Source organism: Aplosporella prunicola (genome assembly GCF_010093885.1).
Source record: "Aplosporella prunicola CBS 121167 unplaced genomic scaffold K452scaffold_10, whole genome shotgun sequence".
In the NCBI taxonomy this organism is placed as follows: domain Eukaryota; kingdom Fungi; phylum Ascomycota; class Dothideomycetes; order Botryosphaeriales; family Aplosporellaceae; genus Aplosporella; species Aplosporella prunicola.
The window spans coordinates 566,267-586,969 of NW_022983538.1; the positions used below are offsets into that span (position 1 = coordinate 566,267).

The window sequence follows — 20,703 nt, forward strand, 5'->3', positions numbered from 1 at the left end:
ATCTAAGTTGATATCATGTCTATTCGTGGCCACGACCATGCCGTAGGTACAACTTACCTTAATACCTATGCTGCCTCGGGGCGCTCGGGCTGGTTCGGGCGAGACGGAGCGAGTGGAGCGGGAGGAGCAACACCGCCCGAGTCAGCAGTCGCCGCTGCGCCAAAAAAGCCATGACGTTCAACACCAAAGCCTCTCTGCTTCCTTTCTAGCCTTTCCGTCGCTTCCGCACGACATGCACGATCATCCCTTTCGCATACGATGCCCCCAGCCTCTCCCCCGGTAGGCGGCCAGATGTCCACCCCCACGCTGTCGCCCTCCATCGTTGAGTCAGTTGCCGGCTTCTCTGCAGGGGTGGTTGCGACTCTGGTCGTGCATCCGTTCGATGTCTTGAAGACGCGACTGCAGTGTGAGTGCGCACCTGATGGTTGTGTGTACCCTCGTCGCTGAACTGTTCGCCAGTGGACCAGGTGCATCGTCCGCAATGGGGTAACTCTTTCCACCTTCTGCGGAATATTGTGCGCGATGAAGGCAGCTTCAAGGCCCTATATCGCGGCCTGATGCCGAATGTGGTTGGCAATTCGATCAGCTGGGCACTGTATTTCCTCTGGTCAGCTCACGCCATGTTGATAGCCCCAAAGGTGGCAATTACGTTGACGAGCATGTCAGGTATCGCAACCTCAAGGACATGTTCCAAGTCTGGCGCGGCGTCGATAGACTGACGTATTCGGATTATTTCCTCGCTTCTGGAGGGTCGGGTAAGATTTCTACTGCAGCTAACACTGGTGTTTTTCTGCTCATGCACCCTTAGGCCTACTCACGGCGCTCTGCACGAACCCCATATGGGTCATCAAGACGCGTATGCTCTCCACCGGCCGCAACACACCCGGTGCGTATCGTGGCATTTCCCACGGTGTCTCTGAGATCCTCAGGACTGAGGGGTTCGCTGGATTCTACCGCGGCCTTGTCCCTTCTCTGTTTGGTGTTTCGCACGGCGCAATCCAGTTCATGGCGTACGAGCAGTTGAAACACTATAGGGGCTCACAGGTAGGAGGGAAATCAGACCTTAGTAATTGGGACTACCTCTACCTCAGTGCTCTCTCCAAGATGATTGCTGGCAGTATAACCTATCCGTACCAGGTTGTGCGCTCGCGCTTGCAGACGTACAACGCGGATAGGACATACAGTTCGGCCACAGACGTGGTACGCAGGATCTGGAGGAAAGAGGGCATATCAGGTTTCTACAAAGGGTGCGTCTGCTTCTTGTCGACATTCATCGAACACGTGCTAACCGATGCATAGTCTGGGCCCAAACGTTGTGCGCGTGCTTCCCTCAACTTGTGTTACATTTTTGGTTTACGAGAACACCAAATTCTATCTTCCACGACTGTTCGATGCCGAGATGATGCACGGGGTGGATTGAAGGCGTCATCTAGGACTCTCGTGGAACGCTTAAATCCGACTCTGGTGTGCCGTTACCGTGGCTACCATGCGACTTAATGGGACGCTATTCGCAACCAATGTTTACGAACCACCTCTAGGGTGTAAAGATATCCAAGGCAGCCGACACTTTGCAGCAGGAGCATGGCGGGCTGTGTCGCAGCTGCCAATGGCTGGTCCCGCATGGCGACGAGAATGTAAATCAAATCATCAGGCCCAGACCGAAGCCATTATCTGCTGCTACCCTATGGTGCCTTTAACTACACCCCATAATGTCCGGTATCTTCTCGCAGCATACGAACCATGGGAGCTCAACTCCAAAGCCAAGAACAGAGTAGTTAGCCTGCCCAGGCGTCCGCTCAATCACCCCACGATCTCTGAACAATCGTACTGCTTCCCAGAATCCGACCGACACTTCATTTCATCCCTCAACTTCTCCTGCCTCATCGACAACATGTATCACCCGCCGAACCTGTCATTATCCTTTGCTAGTCCCTAATCGGAAATTGACTGCCTGTCACTCGACGGCCATGTTCTTCAAGAAACTATCTCAGCGACTCTGCCACAGAAAAAGGGACCTGCCACAACGATCACGAACTTTCTGGAAAAAGATCCGACAGAAGCTGAGTCTCGGCACCCGCATCTTAAGGAGATGTGGAATCGCTTCAGCTTCGAATGTTTCTGCTGGATCTCTGAGTTGTGCTGCAGCAAAGTTCGAGAAGGCGTTGACGGCGGAGACTTTAAGCGATGTTTTACTCTGGAGCCTTTATTACGATTATGTCGAATCCCCAACACTTTCGACGGATTGGTTCAGCAAATTCTCCCTCAGGTTCGACTTGTGGGTAGAAATCGGCAGATATGTCCACCGCATCCATTACCCTGCCAATAGCGGTCTGCGTATGACATGTACAGAGATGGGGCTTGACTGGGACCGCGACGTTTACTGGCGAGTTGTCCGCCTCTCCGACAGCAAGGCAATGGAATTACCGGAGCTCGCAGTCATGAGCAAGAAAGGCACCGACGAGAACGAACTGGAACCGCGTGGACGATCAGAAGCGTTGGTAGAATTTCTCAGACGCGCGATGGAATTGGCCTACAAGCTCCGCCCCTCTCCCGGCAGCGAGTTTGTCTCCATGCAACATCAAACCATCAAGTCTATGTTCGAGTATCTTCGGTTGTTGACCGATGCTGCATGGGTTTTTGCTGACACCTCGCATGGTGTTTTCCACAGACAGGACGTCTTGCACGCGTATAACGTTGTGCAGCGACCTCGCGAGGTCCCGATCTCTATATATGGTCTTGCTCACCATTTAAACGACGACAAAGAGGAATGGCGAGGCGAAATCATCACCACTGCCAACGCCGACCTTAAAGGGTTCTCAGATTGCACCACAGACATTGGCCTTGACGACCCTCAAAATACATATGTGCCTCTGGGCTCGCTCAAACTTAACGACCGGGCATTAGACACAATGCCACACCTACTTGCGGACAATTCAACGCCATTAAGCTATCACAAAGGACCGCAAAACGGCCACCACGGAAATTCACTACCAGCGCCGTGGCTCGACCTGTCCGAACCCCCTTGGCCCACGCATTTGGAAGGGGGGTCAAACCACAAAAAGAACGTTCAAACTACGTCAAAAGTGCATAAACAGCACTCCGTCCACCAAAAAGTGGCAGGTACGGCTGATACCAACAAACTGCTTGAAAACCCGGTACCTGCAAGAGTAGCATTTAAGATGCCAGAGGCCGAAGGATTGAAAAAGCAGCCAGCATCACCTTGCCAGCTGCAAAATCAACGACTCAACACGCACAAGCTGCCCAAAAACCCTGTACGGGCCACTTCTAAGGTGCCAGAGGTCAAAGGCTTGGAAAATAAGCAGCAACTCCCAAAGCGGTTCACCCATAACAGAGAGCACATATCGCCACGGCCACAAATTCAAGATCTACAACCTCAGAACCAACGTGAACAGATTAACTCCGCACGTCCTCGTTCCCGCAACAGCGGAAGGTCCCGCTTAACTATTGGTTCTGCGGAATGGCTGAGCAACAGAAAGTTTCAAAATATGCAGATGCGCAAGACGCCCGACCACTTCTATCAATCTGATCTCTCCAGTAGTACGCAACCTAGCTCTCCATCACCCCACACTCCTTCTCCTTTTGGTCAGAGTCGTACATACAATCGCGGCCACAGCCACAGCTACAGCCACGCTCGACGTAGCCATCGGCACAGCCAGCACTCTGAGTCTACCACTCCCTTGCACCAGTGTCATCGAAGCCAGACCTCTACCAGGAGCAACTCACAGCTATTTGACAGTCGCGCCGGGTCTAATTGGGTTATGGAACAGTATCTCGCGGACGTGGATTTGATACATCTGACTTCAGGGTGTAACCTCTTACCACCACTTGAGCAGGCGAGGGTGCATCATGAGAATGTAAAACAGCAGCGGCTGTGGCAGCAGAGCCAAGATGATCGCCAGCAACGTCGCTACTGCGAAAATAGCCAACCGGACCGCTATCACCGCTCCAAACACAACAGGCCTGTGCCCGAGCCCGAGCCCGAGCCCGAGCCCAGGATCGGGCCCACGTCCGAAGCCGCAGAACAAAGCCTGCAAGCCAACGCGTCTGCAAAGCGCGCCGGACAGGGCCCAGTGGTAGGAATACGCACAGAGTGGCGCCTCTGATGGAAGGGGCGAAAATCAAATCAAACAAAGAACAAGAGCATTTCAGGATGATGCAGGGGAGTGGTGAAGGAAAGGGAGATTGAGGATATGATTGTGCATGTGTTTGTGCATGCGAGTAGTAGTAGTTGTTGTTGTCGCGCGTCTTTGATGGATGGATCGAGTAGGAATACTCCGTAGGTAGACTTTCGTTAATGTCAAGTCCGCGTTCAACATAAGTAGTTAAGTTGGAGTTTCAGTTGAGTGATGAATCGCGCGAGCCCCAGTGGGGCCTGATCTGCGATGGCGTCCGCACTAGTCAGTCGGCACGTGACGGCTGACAGACGAGCCTCCCTTCTCTCTGTGACTGCGGACGACGCTCCACGACACCCTCCCGCACACAGCCGCCCTTCCATCCACGCGTCAGGCTGGCGCTCCCTCCGAACCCTTCCACAGCTGTGACCTTACGCTCCTGCCAGCCTGCGCTACGCTTCTTTTACCCTCCATCGCCACGCCCGCTTCCATGAGGCTCGAATCTCAGACCCTCTCCACTGGCCCTCACTTTGGCAAATCCAAAATGGAGGACCGCAAGCGCCCGGCAATGGCTGACAGCAGCGACACCGCTCCACCGCCCAAGAGACAGGCCACAGTCTCCAACGGCACCCGCCTGGCCGACCTGGACCCGCTTCAAGATCGCGATCGAGTCATGGAGGTTCGTCGGCCCATCAATGCTTGTTGCCATCGCCACTAAAGACGCCAAACTGACAGTGATTCCGCCTAGGAATACACTAAAGACGCCCTCATCAGACAGAAGAACGAGTACAAGCGGAGGAAGGCTGACCTCGAGGAACGCGTGGCCGATCTGGAGGACCGATCCAAGTACCACGACGACCACTTGCGCATAATTGATCTCTGGTTCACTCAGGTATGAGCCCGACCGTACATTGCAGCCCAGCATGTTTCTAATTGGTTTCCAGCTCGTCGACGAGGTTGCCGTGCTCGCGAACGACAGGCTTCCGACGCAGGGTGATGGTACGTACTCGAACCACCCTCGGCTCTTGGGTCAGCTTAACCCATTAGTAACACAGAGCACAGGAAGTGCACCCTTTCCCAACTCCCTTCTCTTTTCGGACTCGGAAACTTTTCATGAACACCTTTCCTCTCGCACCAGCAAGATCAAGTCAGCGTTATCGGACCTCTTCGCCAGAATACCCACTGCTTCACCAGACGTCCAGGAGCTCCAGAGCCAACTATCCAAGGTCCTTGCTTTAGAAAAAGAGCATGCCGCCGAACTGCAGAAGACGATTGCGGAGAGGGAACAGTACGAGAATCGCTTGCAAAATGCGACGGAACGTTATGTGCTCGCCGAGCGAAAGTACGACCGCGAGCGGAGCAAAGCAGTACAAATGGTAGGGCTGGGAGCTGTTCCGATGTCGACCACGGTCAGAGAGGAATCTTCAAAGGACAAAGCTGACAGTCCTCCGGCTACCAATGGCTCTGTGGATCATTCAGAGATTGAAACTGCACGCAAGGAGGCTAAGGCGATTGCTGAAAAGCGCAAAGCACAATGCGAGCATTTGGCGGCCGAGAACAAGAAGTTGACGGAGGAACTAACAACCTTGAACACTAAGCTCACGGGCTTGACGGATGAAGATTACGCCAAGTCAGATCTGTTTAAGACTCTCAAAGCTCAACACGAGGACGTCATCAAGCGCATTAACCACCTCGAGGCAACTAATGTGCAGCTCCGGGAAGAAGCACAAAGGCTGCATGCAGAACGCACCGCGTATCGTGCTAAGATTGATGCCGAAGTTGTGGAGCGAGTAAGCGAAAGTGAAAGCCAGATCACTAAGTACGAGGGCGATTTGGTGCGTATCCGTCACGCCAGGGACGAGCTGTCTTCGGAGCTGGCGATGAAGAAAGCAGCCCAGGGCGAGACCATGGCCTCTTCGGAACAAATCAAGGAATTGGCAAGTGCAAGGGAGAGCCGAATCACGGCTCTAGAAACCGAAGTCGAACGTTTGCGCTTGCAACTTGGCGAAACAAAGGCAGGCCAGTCGAGTCCAGACTTGGAGAGCCTGTCACCCGAAGAACTTCGGAGCAAGATCACGTCGCTCGAAAAGGAATATGCTCTGCTCAGCAACGAACTACCATCCATGGAAGCGGCTTGGAAGAAAGCACAAGCATTAGCAGCGAAGAAGATTTCCGAGTTGCAAAACTGGGAAGAGCAGGTAGCACGTATCAGCGCAGAGAAGGCCAAAGCAGACCAAAAGTACTTTGCCGCTATGAAATCCAAGGACGCCAGAGAGGCCGAGACGCGCGCTCTGCGAGCACAAAACGCTCGAAGCTCGGAAATCATCACACAACTGAAGGCCTTGGAAAGCGCTAATCATGCCATGAAAGTTAACCTGGAGAAGCAGTTGGCAGAGAGCGGAGAATCCATTGCCAAGCTCTCGGAGCAGTACCGCGCTTTGCAACAAAAGGCTGGGGAGAAGTCGAATACCTCGGAAAGCCTACAGTCCCAGATCACGGAGCTGAAGAACACGCTCAGTTCCAAGGACAGCACGGTGCTGGCCTCGAAGCATTCGCAACGCGAACTTGAGGTTGAGGTAGAGAAGCTGAAGATCCGCCTGAACGAGTCCGAACGGCAGCGCAACAACTGGAAGGACAAGGACAAGAGGGACGACATGAACGAGATGTGGCGGGTAAGTGGAGCATTGTTTTTGTTTTGGCTGTGACGAGTACTAACAAGAAGGCATCAGAACTACGCCCTCTGCCCTGTCTGCCACCAGAACCTCAAGGACGCGTGTATCAAGACATGCGCGCACGTCATGTGCATGCATTGCATCGAGCTACAAGTCAAGAACCGGTCGCGCAAGTGTCCGGTCGACGGGAAGGCCTTTTCGCAAGGTGACGTCATGAAGCTCAACATGTGAGCGTCTGTGTGCTATATTCTCCTCGATTCCACCCTTTCGATTTGTTGGTCATGCCGGAACGGTTTAGGCCTTGACGATGTCGTGTTTCCGAGATACCGAGTCGCTTTTCTTGAAGCTTCTGCTTCCCCAGCATTTCATTGCGCGGAAGCCCTTGGCGCTTTTCGGCTTGAGACATGCGAGGGGAGACGAAGGGCATTTTTCTCGTCTCCTCACGTACCCTTTTTGATCTGTGCGTCATGGTGGAACCTTTTCGGCGCAGTGTTTGCCCCCCTTTGGCGATTTCTCGCGGCATGTGTTGCTGTTGGCTCTTGCAGGGGATGAGGGATTGATGGGAATGACGAGCGGGTTAGGTATTAGCTGGTTTATGCTTCTCAGGGACAGCATGACCATAGACGTGGAACGAATGAAATCAAGGTCTTTACGATGCTCCGACGACTCGCGAGGCCACGTTGAAGCTTGAGCGCGCACTGACAGTGGACCCTCTTGCCTCGACGCCAACCCTAACCCCGCGCTAGCCCGAGCGTCCCGCAGAGCCGCACCTTAAACTCCAGAGAGACGAGATCATCGGCGAACGGTGAACGCAAAACACCCAACCAACCCCGCCGCCATGGCCCGCACAAAGCGCAAGAAGTGGCTCGAGATGGGTCGCGCCAATCGTGTCGCACGCGAAGCCGAAGCCACGCCGCCGTCCAAGAAGCAGAAGAAGTCCAACGACGCCAACCCGACCGCCGAAAACTCCCAGCAGCAGCAGCAGCAGCAGCAGCAGCAGCAGCGAGCCCAACCAACAATCCCCTTCGAGGCCAACGACCGCATTCTCCTCGTCGGCGAAGGCGACTTCAGCTTCGCCCACTCGCTCGTCGAGCACCACGGCGCCGCGGCGCTGCTGGCGACGGCCTTTGACACGCGCGAGACGGTGCTGGAAAAATACCCGCAGGCGGCGCAGACAATGGCGGGCATCGAGGCCGAGGCGCAGCGCGTGCTGTGCGGCGTCGACGCGACCAAGCTGGACGCGCACAAGACGGTGCGCCGCGGGCTGCCGGCCGACGGCTACGGCTGGGCCAGCGCCGACGAGATGGCCGAGGGCGCGGGCGCGTGGGACCGCATCGTCTTCAACTTCCCGCATGTGGGCGGCAAGAGCACCGATGTCAATCGCCAGGTGCGGTATAACCAGGGTGCGTCCATCTTCTTCTTACCCCCGCAACCCGACGCTAACCTTCTACACGCAGAACTCCTCGTATCCTTCTTCACGTCCGCCATCCCGCTCCTCGCGCCCACCGGCACCATCGTCGTCACCATCTTCGACGGCGAGCCCTACACGCTGTGGAACGTGCGCGACCTGGCGCGCCACGCCGGCCTGGCCGTCGAGCGCAGCTTCCGCTTCGACGCCGCCGCATACCCGGGCTACGCCCACGCGCGCACCCTCGGCAACGTCGAGGGCCACGGCTCCGCCTGGAAGGGCGAGAATCGGCCCGCCCGCTCGTACGTCTTTTGCTTGCCCGAGGCGAAGCTGGCGGCCGAGGGAGGAGGCGCGAAGAAGAAGAAAGGTGGTGTCGCTAGTGGTGGTAGTGGTGCTGCTGCTGCTGCCGCCGGCAAGGGTGCGAAAGATGCAAAGCAGCAGGGCAAGAAGCGGAAGAAGGGCGGTGAGGACTCATCGGATGATGAGGATTGATTGATTGATTGATTGGCCGTCATAATCGAAAGGCGGCGCCACGGCGTCTTTGGTGATTTCTACCGTCCATCGATGGTTGTTATGTGAAAAAAAGAGGATTGCCGGTCCAATGAATTCAAATGATTACGGAGTTGAACCTTTCTATCGCCATCGGTGACGCCAGGTCCCGGGGAGAATCACCCCTCCTCGTGATCATTCTAACGTATATAATATTCCGCGAAAGCCATTGCCAATTCTGAACGCTGTCCATGACCCAAAAGCCCCCATATTATCCATCCCACCGTCCAGAAACGCCGTCATCTCTATCATTACGAAATAAACACCTTCTTGATCTGCGCCTCCTCGTAGATCTGGTTGGGCACCATGGGGTCCTTGACGTAGCCCTGCTGGGTGCCCATCTTCTCGTTCATCTCCAAGAGGCGCTCGCGGCCGTAGATGCGGCCCGTGGGCAGGACGACGGGGTCGTTCTCGACATGGCTCTTGGTGTGGTGCGCGTAGGGCACGTTGCGGGCCAGCTCGTTGAGCTCGGTGCTGCAGATGGGGCAGACGGACGTGGTCGTGTTGGTGGCGTTGGATGACGACGACGCGTATGCCGAGTGGCAGGAGGGCGTCTTGAGGGCCGAGAGGCCGGCCGACAGGGCGATGTGCAGGAGCGGCCGCGGCGGCAGCGAGTACAGCGTGTTGTGCGTCTTGATGAAGAGCTCGGAGAGGTGCTGCCAGCGCTCGGGGGAGTAGAGCGACTATGACAGAACATTAGCAATTGCCGAGCGTGTGGTTTGTCATTGTGCGAGGTACACGTACCCTGTATGGCTCATGGGGTGTCTCGGGAGGAAAGGCCAGTAAACCGGCTGCCCGTATGGCAAACGATTTGTCCTGGTGCGCCGCAAGATGTTTTCGTGCATGCAACGTGGCATCCATAAGCTTCTTCGTGTCGCCACTACGCACCATTTCGACATATTGTTGCAGCCGGAGCTCGTACTCGAGGTTACTCTGCGAGGCGGTTAGCAAATACACGCACGGATTTGCAAGAGGGAATGCACGGCACTCACCTCGAGCTTCTTCAGGCCCTGCTTGTTGTCGCCGCACCACCCCAGTGCCTCCTGGCAGCGTCCGTTCCTCAGGCTCTCGGCGACGCGATCGCACTGCACGAAGGCCTCGACGTCGACCAGCTCCTCGATGCCCTTCTCTCTCGCCAACACCTTGGCGCTGTCCCCGTAGCCGCTCCGCAGCAAGTAGTCCACCAGCAGCCTGTCCAGGCGCACCTTGCTCCACTCCTCGTACTTGACGTCAGCCAGGCTGCCGATGGCGTACAGGTTGTCGAGGTGCTGGATGCGGGCCCGCGTGGCCTTGTGGATGGTCGTCTCCTCGGAGTGCAGGGCCTCGAGCTTGCGCTTGAGCCCATTCATGCGGTTGAGCATGGTGTCGATGTTGGCGAGGGTGGCGGTGGCGTCGGTGGCCGAGGATGCTGCTGCGGTGGTGGTCGTCTTGAGCTCCTTGAGGACGTGGGTTTGCTCGCGTTCGACGTAGCGCTGGGCGGCTTTGAAGTTTTTCCGCGAGATTTCGTAGGGCATGCGCAGGAGGGGTTGGTCCTGGTTACTGTCAGTGGCTGTCGTGGTGACAGGTGGGGTGGGGGGAGGAGGAGGTTAATGGCGGGAGACTTACGAGCAAGAGGTGTTGCTCTGCGTTGAGCTTTGTGCTGGTGAGTTCGGCCATTGTTTTTTTGGGGCGGGCTACCTATGCGACAGGCTATGCGGCAGGCTTATGCTTGGGGCTGTGGCATGCTTTGTGGGTTGTGGGTGGATGAAGGTCGTCGTACGGCGGCGGGGCGTGCTCCGCCGTGATTGGGTTCCGTCCAGGCACATGTCTCGCCCGGCGAATGACCTCCGCCATCACACGCAACAAGGGCATGTCCTTTTCGTGCCACCCAGCGTGCGTCACCCGTGGTCAGGAGGCAAACGCTTGCTTTGTTTCTATCCTTGATTTTTCAACTACCTGCTAACCTACGCCTTGAAAGCCGACACAATGCTGACCACATCCTCGTCCTCCACGACGTGGCCCAATCCCACCCGCTGCGGGACGTGCCGCGCGCTTGCTCCCCACACCATTGCGTACTTGAATGACTCCTTGATCGTCCGGTGAATCTGGTCGCAAACATCCTCAATCGTCGCCCCGTTGCGGACAATCAGCGCCTCGCTAAAGTCGGGCTCCACGCCCTTCCTCTTCGTGTAGATGCGGATCAAGCGCAGCTCCTTCCAGCACCGGTCAACGACATCCTGGATGCCCAGGTCCAACTCGCAGCTCATGACGACCGTGTGCGGCTCTCTTGCGAGCTTGTCAAGGAAGTCAAGGCTGACGCTATCAATCTTGTTGTAGACGTAGAGACTGAACAGAAGAGTCAGCACTAGACTTGCGCGGGCTTATGGAATCCTTCCTAAGCTTACCATCTGATGTACTTCCTGTGGTCCTTCATGATGACATCGATGAAATCATCAACCGTGACTGACAATAAATCAGCCCATAGTACTGCAACATTGACATGCCAATGACTTACTGTTCTCGTCACGGACGAGCACTTCACAGTTGAGCATCTTGTAGTCGCGCAGAATGTTGCACAGCATCCTGTCATCAACATTCTTGGGCGGAGTTTGGAAAGTGATCTTCATGCCTCCAGCCTTCTTCTGTTTGAGGTAGATGTTGGGCGGTTCCCGATTGAGCCTGATGCCCACCGCCTCCAACTCGGCCTCCAGCAATGCTCTTTGCTCGGCCCGTTTGGTGGCGTCCAAGACCATCAGGATCATGTCGCTAGTCTTTGCTGCAGAAATGACCTGCCGTCCGCGTCCCTTGCCTTCCGCGGCACCCTCGATGATACCGGGAAGATCGAGGATCTGGATTTCGGCACCACCGTAATCCAGGACACCCGGAATGGCAGTCAGAGTGGTGAAAGCGTAGGCTGCGACCTCACTCTTCGTCCTGGTGATCTTGGACAAGAAGGTAGATTTACCCACCGAGGGAAAGCCGACGAGGGCTATACGCGCATCTCCGCTCTTGCTGACATCGAAGCCAGAGCCGCCTCCCGAGCCCGCGCCGCCCGCCGGCTCGAGAAGCTGTGCTCGGAGCCTGGCGAGTTTTCTGCATGCTAGTCAGTATGCACGTTGCAGATAAGAAAGCTCTCAACAAACCCTTTCAGCAGACCAAGGTGGTATTCTGCAAAGAATTAGAATCTGCAGGCGAGATCTTGGGTGGAGGTGTGGAGGTGGGCGTACCAGTCGCCTTGTTCTCTTGCAGCAGTCAGTAAGGATCCAGAGAGGTATGGGCGTGGTGATTTACTCTGCGTCCTCGCCATCTCCGCCTCGATTCTGCGGGGTGTCAGCGGAGGTCATTTTTTTCCCCGCGGGCAAGAAGGCGGCGTACTCCTTGATCTTCTCGGTAATGTTGACCATGATGGCGCGTGTGAGGGGTTGGTTCCCTCAGACCTGAGCTATTAGGGTTGTTGTTCGCGTCGATGGGTGTCGCGCGGGCAGGCAGTCAGCCGTAAGGGACGAAAAAGGCGGCGCCACACCTCCACGCCACACGGCAGTGCCGCACATCTGCCGTGGTCCCTGCTCATCGTCATGTGGTCCCTGCCAGAGCGCGCCTTTCCCTAAACACTCCCTCAAACACCTTCGCCGCCACACCTGTCATGTCTCTTTCTTTCACCTCCTTCTTTTCGCGCTCTTTGCCTGCATTCTTTTGCCTTGAGAGCCATGTCCACCCATAACCAGGTGCTCGACCAGCTCTACGCCAAATACGATGGCGTGATAGCCTCCGGCGAGCGCGTCCCCTTCGTGTATCCATGGGGTGCTTTTGGTGCTCTCCTCGTTCTTCTGTACCTTCTCGTTCCCCATCACAACTCTCCCTTTCTCCGCCTTCTGAGATACCCTGTTTGGGCGTTAAATGCATATATTTCTCTCTACACCATCATGCACTGTCGAGCGCGTAATTCAGCACCAGCATTCGGCGTCGGCCTCATTTCTTCGTGGTCAATACTCTGGACTGCAACAATTATGATCGTCCACGATGCGCAAAACGATTTTCAGAGGATCGAAAGGACCGAAGGCGCCGTGAGTTCCAGTTTGAAGAAAATGCAAAATGGCGGTCCCAAGCAGATGCGAGGGCTGCGTCCCGTCACCACTATCAAGGACATCGACTATGCCGCCGAACAAAAGAGACTAGGGACGAAAGCCGGGCCAACTCACCGGAAGGGCAAGTTTGCCTGGCAACACTACCCTCTTCATCCATTCGCCGAGCGTTTGGACTGGGTGGCAGACGTATTCTGCAACTTCCGCGGAATGGGATGGAACTGGCGAATTTCTGGCCTTGCTCCTCCGCCAGAATGGGTTCAAAAAGAGTTGGCCGAGGAATCGGGAGCTCAAATCTCTGACAAGGACACGCATTTGGGCGCGGATGGGACCCACCGCTATCACACTCGGCGAGAGTGTTTGCGAGCAGCCTTAAAGAGCTTTGTAGTCGGTTATCTGACACTGGATCTTCTCAAGGTAATTGTAACTTTGGATCCTTATTTTTGGGGTCACATTGATTCACCGGCGCCCACTTGGCTGCCAGCTATTGTCAGATCGTCTCCTGTCCTGACTACAATCTGGCGACTTAGCATCAGCTTGGCCGCCGTCAAAACTGCTTTGGTTACCATCTTCAGCATGGGACCATTGTTTTTCGTTGGACTCCTTGGCACTGACTGGATCGGTGCGCGGGGCGAGCCTTGGATGTATCCAGACACGTACGGCAGCTTCAGGATGGTCCTCGACAAAGGGCTAGCTGGGTGGTGGGGCGGTTGGTGGCATCAGACCTTCCGTTTTGCATTCGCAGCTCCCTCAAAGAGAATTATTGCGACACTGGGCATGAATCCAAAGTCGATGCCGGCCCGCACCCTTCAGCTGATCATCGCTTTCACTCTCTCCGGCTGTCTTCACGCTAGCGGCAGTTACACCATGGTCGGCCATACGAATCCTCTCACTGGCCCCTTTTCGTTTTTCTTTTCACAAGCCTTCGGCATAATGCTCCAGACATTTCTGACTGGCATCCTCACCAAGACTGGAATCTTTCAGAAGACACCCAAGCTCATAAGGCAGATTGTCAACTTTTTCTATGTTCATGTCTGGTTTTACTACACAGGGCCGCTGCTATGTGATGACTTTGCAAGAGGTGGACTTTGGTTGTTTGAGCCTGTACCCGTCAGCCCGCTTCGTGCGCTTGGGTTCGGGGATGCAGACTCCAAGTGGTGGTGTTGGGGTATGAGGGAAGGAGCAGATTGGTTTCGATGGCATACTGGAGAGCATTGGTGGCATAGCGGGCTAGCAACTTGAGGATGGGAGGGTAATTTGTCTTGTGCGCTCAACTATAGAGACGGCCGAATTCGTTAGAGACATCTGTCAGATGGGGGAGTTAGAGCCGCAACTGTTCCACATTCCCGTCTACTTGTATTTATTATTTTCCATTTCAGTCAGTTTTCCAAGTTACTTTATATAGACTACATCAAGAAGGTCGATATGAATAATTGGCAGCCTCGTCCCTTCAAAGCATGCATATCCCTCCTTGATTTCAAGTTCATCTGTGACAACAAGAGAGGTTATGGCGATTGCCATGCCTTCAGCAGGGAGAGAGACCCCGGTGAATTAGACTTGGTAGGTGTTCCATGGTCCTCTGCGTCACGTTTCTACCCTGTCTATCGCCGGGCAAGTTACGCAACTCCCTCCCACTCTTGACCCGTCATCGTACCACCATCAACAACGAGCACTCTAGCTTCGTCATGCCGATCTTGGCTGATAACACTAGATGGAGGTTACATCTCCGGTCATACAGCAAGGTACCGTACCGACAATCTTTCTCCTTGGCAACGCGGTCGCACTGCATGCCAAGGTCTCTATCAGATAAGAGTAAAACATGCCTACTGTCGTACTGCCAAAACGGAGCTCGGTAACTCGGTCGGATATCTTTCGTAGATAGATGTAGTGTATAAGAGGAGGTTGTGATTGTCTTCACTACTTCGCATTAGCTTCATCTGTTGACTGTATCTTGGTTTACTGAGATCCGCCCTCACATCATGGCAACCAGTACTCCGCACTCGGATCCACCACGATCCGTCGCTCCTGATGACGTCGACGACAAAAACATCAAGGAGAAGAATGAAGAAGTTTCCGATACCGAGGTCGTCGCCGTCCCATTCGACGGCGATGTCCTCCGCGAGTCGGATTACACGCCGGAGCAGTACAAGAAGCTGCTGAGGAAGATAGACCGGTATCTCTTGCCGCTGATGTGGTTCTGCTATGGCGTGCAGCAAACAGACAAGATATCGCTCAGCACGCAAGCCATCTTCGGCCTGCGCGAGGACACGGGCCTCGTAGGCCAGCAATACTCATGGCTGACGACCATCTTCTACATCGCCTACCTCTGCGGCGAGTTCCCGTCCAACTTCCTGCTGCAGCGCTGGGCGCTGGGTCGGACCTTGAGCATCTACATGTTCTTCTGGGGTAAGTAAAGCAGCCAGCACTCTCTAAGCACGTACCTACCTACTCAGTACTCACCACCACCTCCTCCAACCAGGAATCTGCGTCATCTGCGTCGCCGCAGCGCAGAACTGGTCGCAGCTCATGGCCATCCGCGCGCTGCAGGGCTTCTTCGAATGCACCATCTCGCCGGGCTTCGTGCTCATCGGCAGCACATGGTACCGGACGTCGGAGCACTCGGCGCGCGCCCTGTTCTGGAGCTCTGCCAATGCCGGCTTCTCCATCATCGCCCACCTCGTCATGTATGGCATCGGCTCCCACGCCGAGAAGTACGGCGGACTGGCGCCCTGGCGGTGCATCTCGCTGTTCTTGGGCGCGTCGACCATCTTTCTCTCGCTCTTGTGCTTTGCGCTGCTGGGCAGTCCCACCGAGGTGCGGTGGCTGAGCAAGGATGAGAAGCGTATGGCGTAAGTACCCGTCCTCTATGGTCTGGGGAAGCGTGGCTGATTGACTGATCGCTGTGATGCGCAGGGCGGCCCGTATTCTAAAGAACAAGGCTGGCCGCGATGTCACGGGGATCAAATGGTCGTGGCCACAAACTCTCGAAGCTTTCAAAGACCCCCAGCTTTGGTTCTGTACCGTCAACGCTTTCTTGTCGTCTGTCCCCAACGGGTGGGTTCTCCTTCGGATCCGCCTCGTTGCTGTTGCAGTCTCTGTTAACTCTAGATGCTTCCAGTGGCCTTACTACGTTTGGCAGCATACTGTACAAGTCTTTCGGCTTCACTGAACTGCAAGTTCTCCTGGTTGACATACCGCGTAGTGGTACTCTTCCCCAACTTCTCTCCAGCCCCTTCCTTCCCATCATCAAGTTCCATCCGACCACCCGACATCCATGCTCTTGCCAACATACCTGACACCACGCAGTCGCCTCGCTCTTCATCTTCCTCGCCATCGGCATCTACACCCGCCGCGTCAAGAACCGGCGCATGTACATCATGGCGCTCTCCACGCTCCCACCCTTCATCGGCTTCCTCGCCATGTCCCTCCTCCCCAACACCGACGCCTACAAATGGACCAAATGGGGCATGTACCTGCTCACAGTCCCCTTTGTGCTCTCCCTCTTCCTCGCCTGGACACTGAGTACGCCACTTCCGCTCTCTCCTCCCTCTTTCTTCCCTACACAAAAAAACACACACACACTAACTCCTTCCCTCCCCTCCACCACAACAGTCTCCTCCAACGTCGCCGGCCGCACCAAAAAGACGCTCATCTCATCCGCCACCTTCCTCGGCTACTGCGCCGGCAACATGTGCGGCTCGCAGATCTTCGTCGCCGCCGACGCCCCGCGCTACGTCCCCGGCACCATCGGCTGCGCCGTCTGCTTCGCCACTGAGTGCGCCCTCGTCGTCGCCTGGCGCGCCTACTATGTCTGGCAGAACCGTCGTCGCGACCGCGCTGCCGCTGCGGCGGGGCTGAGTCGCGACGAGCAGGAGCAGATCGGAAGTAGGATGGGCGAGGCCGATGTTACGGATTTGAAGAATCCGCATTTTAGATATACCTTGTAATAATGCGTGTGGTGTGAGACCGAGGGACGCAAACAGCCCGCGGATTTGGTTGATGATGACGACGTTAGGGCGAGGATGCTGCAAATAGTGTTTTGGGGCTGCGGGGTTTGGATGCTGTTTTTAGCTGAATCATACTATCGGGGTGAGATCAGCGCAGCACGATGAATGTGCGGATATCCTACAAGCCTGTTATATTCATGAACATTTTTCCAGGTCATTATTATGTCCTCCCTTTAAAACCATATGGTAGAGACTGAATCGAACCCGAAATCCCCTAGCTCTTCCTTATCTCCTTATAATCGTCACGAGACATGAAACGAATCTACAACTCACATTCATGTACGCGCTATCCCCAGACCCCTTGTCGTTTGTACCAAAGGAAATCTTTAAAAACAAACCAGGCGCGCCGTAGTAAAATTTTACCCACGAAGAGTGTGCAAGTCAAGGAAACGCTAGGAAACAATCAATTACCCTTCAGGATATCATCTCGGTAACCATCCATGGTGGAAGCCATCTTGCCTTGGGCCGCGAGCGGTCCGGTCCTTGCCCTCGACTCTCTTTCACGCACTTACCACATCAATATAAATCGTTGTGGCTATAGTGTGCTCTGGCAGAATAAAAGTCTTTGGACCTGGCGATTCGCTTACGAAAGCTGGATGGCACCACGCCTGCGCTCGCGCATGTGCAGCAGCGCCTGGCTGCCGCAAAATATGAGGAAGGCCTGAACGCCCGTTAGTCACATATCCAATTCGTATGCACTGGGAAAGGGGGCGGTAATGGGACAAAGATAATACAACAAAAGACGGTAAAGGGTGTTTAATCGCCAATGATTGCAGCGAAAGATAAGGAAGTGAAGATAGGGAATACTAACCGCATAGACAGCCACGGCACCAAAAACTGCGCCAGCAACGGCCTTACCATCCTCGGGATCCTCGGTTGATCCCATCATGGTGTGGCTGTTGGACTGTAGGTGAAAGTTCGTTAGCATATTGTTTCCCATAACGCTTAGGCTTGCCCTGCTGCCTCCCGGCCCCGCATCTCCGAGTAGAATGGAGCCAAAACCGCTGCAGAGTCTTCCTAAGCTAGACCATTTCCACTCTCTTGCTTTTTTATCGACTGTCCTTCGTTGCGTGAAGAAGACGCAGGTGGAGCCGGGCGGTAGGCGGCAGGTAGGCGGCCAACAGGAGAGGGCGCAGTGACGAACCTTGAAGAGGGAACCAATGATGGAGAGAAGGACGATAGCGAAGATAGAGATGACAATGCTGCATTGCGAGCAATACGTTAGCGATGATTCTAGCTTTCGTTGGGCGTCAGGCAACTCTCGGAGCTACCCGCGCGTCAACGACCCTCGAGTCTTGTCATGCTACAAGGCAGGCTTGTTTGAGGCGAAGGTGCGAGGATGAGAGCGGAAGCGCGTACCAACTCCATGCGTTCAAGGCGGAGACGACGGGCTTCATGATGGCGGCGGTGGAGGTTCGTGGATGGAGTGATGCGTTGGCGGCGGACTGAGTGGGAGTTTGGGGATTCGGTGGCAGCTACGACAGACGGGCGGTTGGCTGACTAAAGTATATAGCGGGCGAGTCGGGGCGTAGGCGATTGCGGTGAGAGGGTGGCAGATGGAGTTGGGGTGCGGCGGAGCGTGGAATCTAGAGGCCGGCGACGACGCAATCCTTCGGTGGTGTTGATGATCCGCCGCGTTGCGCACATGCCGCTCTGGGCGGCCGGAGACGCGCAACTGGTCGCTGTGTCGCGACCAACTTTCATCTTACCCGTGACACTCTTGAACCATTGTATTTCACCCTACTCATATCCAAGCTTGGATGTCTGCTCCTTGTCCTTGAACTGCTCAATGTAATCCGTCTCGCCATCCACCAGCTTTCGAAGATTCGCCCTTGTACTCCATCGTATATTCCTCGTGACGGTCTGCTCACTGTAACCGCTTCCATGGCCCAAAACATCGCCCCACCTCGACCTGGATCCTACAGGTCGATGAAGCTGGAAAAGCTCCGGCTGGACCGTCAAACACGCGCGACTCGGCCGACCATCTCCTCCATCACACATGGAACGGAGCACCATGTCCGCCGTGTTCACTTCGTGCACGTCAAACTCGTAGAGTAGACGTCGGGCCCCAGGCAGGGAGATCCCGTAGCCAAGAGCGCACGAGTTCATGCGCGCTCTCGACACGACGCGTGTGTGGGCTGGGTACTTACGGACGAGCTCTTCACTGCCGAATTGAATGTCGACGTGCTCTGGCTCGGGCACTGTCTCATCATGGGCAATGATGGCTCGTCCTAATGGAGCGTTACGGTCGCTCGGGCGTGGAAATCGGCAGCCGCAGTGTCCCAACCAAAACAGGTCCCATCGATCAACATCACCGTATGGCGATGTTGAGGGGTTGGTTGTAAAATACTCTCCAACCATGAAATCCTGGGCGTATTGGCTTGTGCTGGGCTGAGGGTAGGTGGGGTCGAGATGCTGGTCCGGCTTGTTGAGTAACGGTTGAACTAGTAGGCGTGACGCGTTTGCAAAGTCCTGCATCTGCGCCTTGATGTGCAGGTCCCAGTCGACACCTTCTTCAAGGACAAGTGCAGACGTTATATTCTGCTCGACAATCCTGTTGAGCATCAGTGACTGAAAGCTTGACTGACAATCAGGGCTCAGTTTAACGTGGAGTTGAACCGCCGCAGATTGCAAGTTTGGTTTATCTCTTGAATAGCTAAGGACATATACAAGAGCTTCATTGTCAAAGGAGTAGTTGATTGAAGATTATTGAGGCTGACATAGTATGCTGGAACGAAGAACAACGAATATACTTACATTCTAGCAACATTTTTATGCGCTCGCCAAACTTCCAGGTCGGCTTCATTAAGATTCGTTTTTGAACCGTCAGGAGACAATATCTTCTCTTCATCCTCAGCGATGCTATTGACATATTCAATATTCAAATCCGTGAAAGCAGCGGACAATGACATTGAATCTCTATGATCAGTCCGCGATGATAATTTTATGACAAAGATCTTCTGGAACTGTACAATTGTCAGTCCTGATTATTGGTTTGGCGAGGAAATGATCTTATACTAACCCCAAGGGTTTGATTAAAAACATTTTGAATGATATCAGATCGAGGTGAGTTGAAAGGCCCTCTGGCCGAAGAAAAGGATAATTGACCAAGATTAATCGACAAGTAGAGCAGCAGCAGTGCAAATCCAACAGCTCTAGCCAGCATACTCGTTATTGGAAAATAGTGTAAAGACATCTAGTCAACCATTAATTCAAACAACCTAACAACCTAAACAGCCAGCGAACAGCGGCGCTTTTCAGTGAGCCTGGCAACTGTGCCGCGTCCCCACACCTCAAGAGAAGCCATATCGGGATCGTCGTGAGTAGTGTCGTGGGTCTCGGAACGCGGCGGCACGGCTCGCGGCACAGGTGCATTGAAATAGGTCAACTGTTCGCATAGCCAATAGCAATCCAGAAAGTAGCGCGCGTTCAAGGATGTCAGGTCCTTGTAACGATTGTGGGTGCGGCACAGTCCGCTTTTTTTGGATGATCCATAGCCGAGTTACTTTAACAAGAGAAAGAATTGAAGATCACTAGAAATGCTTTTTGTGAAGTTGATTAGGGCACGTAGCGCTTGCAACAAAGCTCCACACACTGACGACGCTCATAGGCATCAAGTTCCAACCGATTTTTAGACAGTTCGGTTTTGAGTTCTATAGGGAAGGGAATACCTCCGAGGATGGAAAGCTATCAAAGCCACTCAGAATTGGTAAATAGAACTACACTATAATTGACTTATCTACAACCATTCATAAAACATATCCATAATCCCTATAGAGTAATATTTTTCTCGCTACGATCCATTTTCATATACAGCCAATCCAAAGCCGATCATATAATTTAAAAGGTCTTCGATTTAGTCTTTTCCCGCAT

At 54.5% G+C, this 20,703-nt stretch overlaps 10 protein-coding genes across 10 annotated transcripts; 6 read left to right on the top strand and 4 right to left on the bottom strand.

The window, feature by feature from the left end:
- Positions 1–258: 258 nt before the first annotated feature.
- K452DRAFT_297449 (uncharacterized protein) lies at positions 259–1,420 on the top strand (the record flags this gene model as incomplete). Its single annotated transcript, XM_033542026.1, has 5 exons — positions 259–406; positions 460–607; positions 667–755; positions 809–1,247; positions 1,300–1,420. 5 exons carry the CDS (start codon positions 259–261, stop codon positions 1,418–1,420), a joined length of 945 nt encoding a protein of 314 aa, XP_033398644.1.
- Positions 1,421–3,162: 1,742 nt separating this feature from the next.
- On the top strand, positions 3,163–4,329 carry K452DRAFT_286565 (uncharacterized protein). Its single transcript, XM_033540322.1, has one exon. The coding sequence runs from the start codon at positions 3,180–3,182 to the stop codon at positions 4,122–4,124; it is 945 nt and encodes a 314-aa protein (XP_033398645.1). The 5' UTR covers positions 3,163–3,179; the 3' UTR covers positions 4,125–4,329.
- Positions 4,330–4,493: 164 nt separating this feature from the next.
- K452DRAFT_317826 (uncharacterized protein) lies at positions 4,494–7,465 on the top strand. Its single transcript, XM_033544103.1, has 5 exons — positions 4,494–4,812; positions 4,882–5,025; positions 5,078–5,132; positions 5,196–6,805; positions 6,863–7,465. Exons 1-5 carry the CDS (start codon positions 4,624–4,626, stop codon positions 7,034–7,036), a joined length of 2,172 nt encoding a protein of 723 aa, XP_033398646.1. The 5' UTR covers positions 4,494–4,623; the 3' UTR covers positions 7,037–7,465.
- Positions 7,466–7,676: 211 nt separating this feature from the next.
- K452DRAFT_226223 (uncharacterized protein) lies at positions 7,677–8,705 on the top strand (the record flags this gene model as incomplete). The annotated part of the gene is made up of 2 exons (XM_033536812.1): positions 7,677–8,208; positions 8,263–8,705. The coding sequence occupies 2 exons, from the start codon at positions 7,677–7,679 to the stop codon at positions 8,703–8,705; spliced, it is 975 nt and encodes a 324-aa protein (XP_033398647.1).
- A 308-nt stretch (positions 8,706–9,013) lies between these two features.
- K452DRAFT_225866 (uncharacterized protein) lies at positions 9,014–10,418 on the bottom strand (the record flags this gene model as incomplete). Its single annotated transcript, XM_033536788.1, has 4 exons — positions 9,014–9,445; positions 9,507–9,695; positions 9,755–10,294; positions 10,368–10,418. The coding sequence occupies 4 exons, from the start codon at positions 10,416–10,418 to the stop codon at positions 9,014–9,016; spliced, it is 1,212 nt and encodes a 403-aa protein (XP_033398648.1).
- A 204-nt stretch (positions 10,419–10,622) lies between these two features.
- K452DRAFT_248569 (uncharacterized protein) lies at positions 10,623–12,205 on the bottom strand. Its single transcript, XM_033538101.1, has 7 exons — positions 12,117–12,205; positions 12,033–12,061; positions 11,969–11,983; positions 11,885–11,909; positions 11,257–11,834; positions 11,147–11,204; positions 10,623–11,087 (listed from the first exon to the last, which is right to left on the bottom strand). The coding sequence occupies exons 1-7, from the start codon at positions 12,143–12,145 to the stop codon at positions 10,706–10,708; spliced, it is 1,116 nt and encodes a 371-aa protein (XP_033398649.1). The 5' UTR covers positions 12,146–12,205; the 3' UTR covers positions 10,623–10,705.
- A 167-nt stretch (positions 12,206–12,372) lies between these two features.
- K452DRAFT_286569 (uncharacterized protein) lies at positions 12,373–14,488 on the top strand. The gene has a single exon (XM_033540323.1). The coding sequence runs from the start codon at positions 12,449–12,451 to the stop codon at positions 14,063–14,065; it is 1,617 nt and encodes a 538-aa protein (XP_033398650.1). The 5' UTR covers positions 12,373–12,448; the 3' UTR covers positions 14,066–14,488.
- Positions 14,489–14,776: 288 nt separating this feature from the next.
- K452DRAFT_248575 (uncharacterized protein) lies at positions 14,777–16,770 on the top strand (the record flags this gene model as incomplete). The annotated part of the gene is made up of 6 exons (XM_033538102.1): positions 14,777–15,229; positions 15,303–15,672; positions 15,737–15,877; positions 15,942–16,027; positions 16,130–16,345; positions 16,436–16,770. The coding sequence occupies exons 1-6, from the start codon at positions 14,803–14,805 to the stop codon at positions 16,768–16,770; spliced, it is 1,575 nt and encodes a 524-aa protein (XP_033398651.1). The 5' UTR covers positions 14,777–14,802.
- A 643-nt stretch (positions 16,771–17,413) lies between these two features.
- On the bottom strand, positions 17,414–18,227 carry K452DRAFT_297457 (uncharacterized protein; the record flags this gene model as incomplete). Its single annotated transcript, XM_033542027.1, has 4 exons — positions 17,414–17,491; positions 17,642–17,734; positions 17,975–18,032; positions 18,190–18,227. The coding sequence occupies 4 exons, from the start codon at positions 18,225–18,227 to the stop codon at positions 17,414–17,416; spliced, it is 267 nt and encodes an 88-aa protein (XP_033398652.1).
- Positions 18,228–18,566: 339 nt separating this feature from the next.
- On the bottom strand, positions 18,567–19,875 carry K452DRAFT_317832 (glycosyltransferase family 25 protein; the record flags this gene model as incomplete). The annotated part of the gene is made up of 3 exons (XM_033544104.1): positions 18,567–19,384; positions 19,588–19,796; positions 19,849–19,875. 3 exons carry the CDS (start codon positions 19,873–19,875, stop codon positions 18,571–18,573), a joined length of 1,050 nt encoding a protein of 349 aa, XP_033398653.1. The 3' UTR covers positions 18,567–18,570.
- Positions 19,876–20,703: the final 828 nt, after the last annotated feature.

What these genes read in the sequence shown, in the direction of transcription:
- K452DRAFT_248569 (XM_033538101.1), bottom strand. Translation starts at nt 12,145, where the DNA reads ATGGTCAACATTACCGAGAAGATCAAGGA. An exon ending in GCTCGTCCGTGACGAGAACA is followed by an intron (nt 11,205 to 11,256) that starts GTAAGTCATTGG and finishes ATTTATTGTCAG; the next exon opens with TCACGGTTGATGATTTCATC. An exon ending in CACAGGAAGTACATCAGATG is followed by an intron (nt 11,088 to 11,146) that starts GTAAGCTTAGGA and finishes TCTTCTGTTCAG; the next exon opens with TCTCTACGTCTACAACAAGA.
- K452DRAFT_317826 (XM_033544103.1), top strand. Translation starts at nt 4,624, where the DNA reads ATGAGGCTCGAATCTCAGACCCTCTCCACTGGCCCTCACTTTGGCAAA. An exon ending in ATCGCGATCGAGTCATGGAG is followed by an intron (nt 4,813 to 4,881) that starts GTTCGTCGGCCC and finishes GATTCCGCCTAG; the next exon opens with GAATACACTAAAGACGCCCT. An exon ending in TTGATCTCTGGTTCACTCAG is followed by an intron (nt 5,026 to 5,077) that starts GTATGAGCCCGA and finishes ATTGGTTTCCAG; the next exon opens with CTCGTCGACGAGGTTGCCGT.
- K452DRAFT_286565 (XM_033540322.1), top strand. Translation starts at nt 3,180, where the DNA reads ATGCCAGAGGCCGAAGGATTGAAAAAGCAGCCAGCATCACCTTGCCAG.
- K452DRAFT_286569 (XM_033540323.1), top strand. Translation starts at nt 12,449, where the DNA reads ATGTCCACCCATAACCAGGTGCTCGACCAGCTCTACGCCAAATACGAT.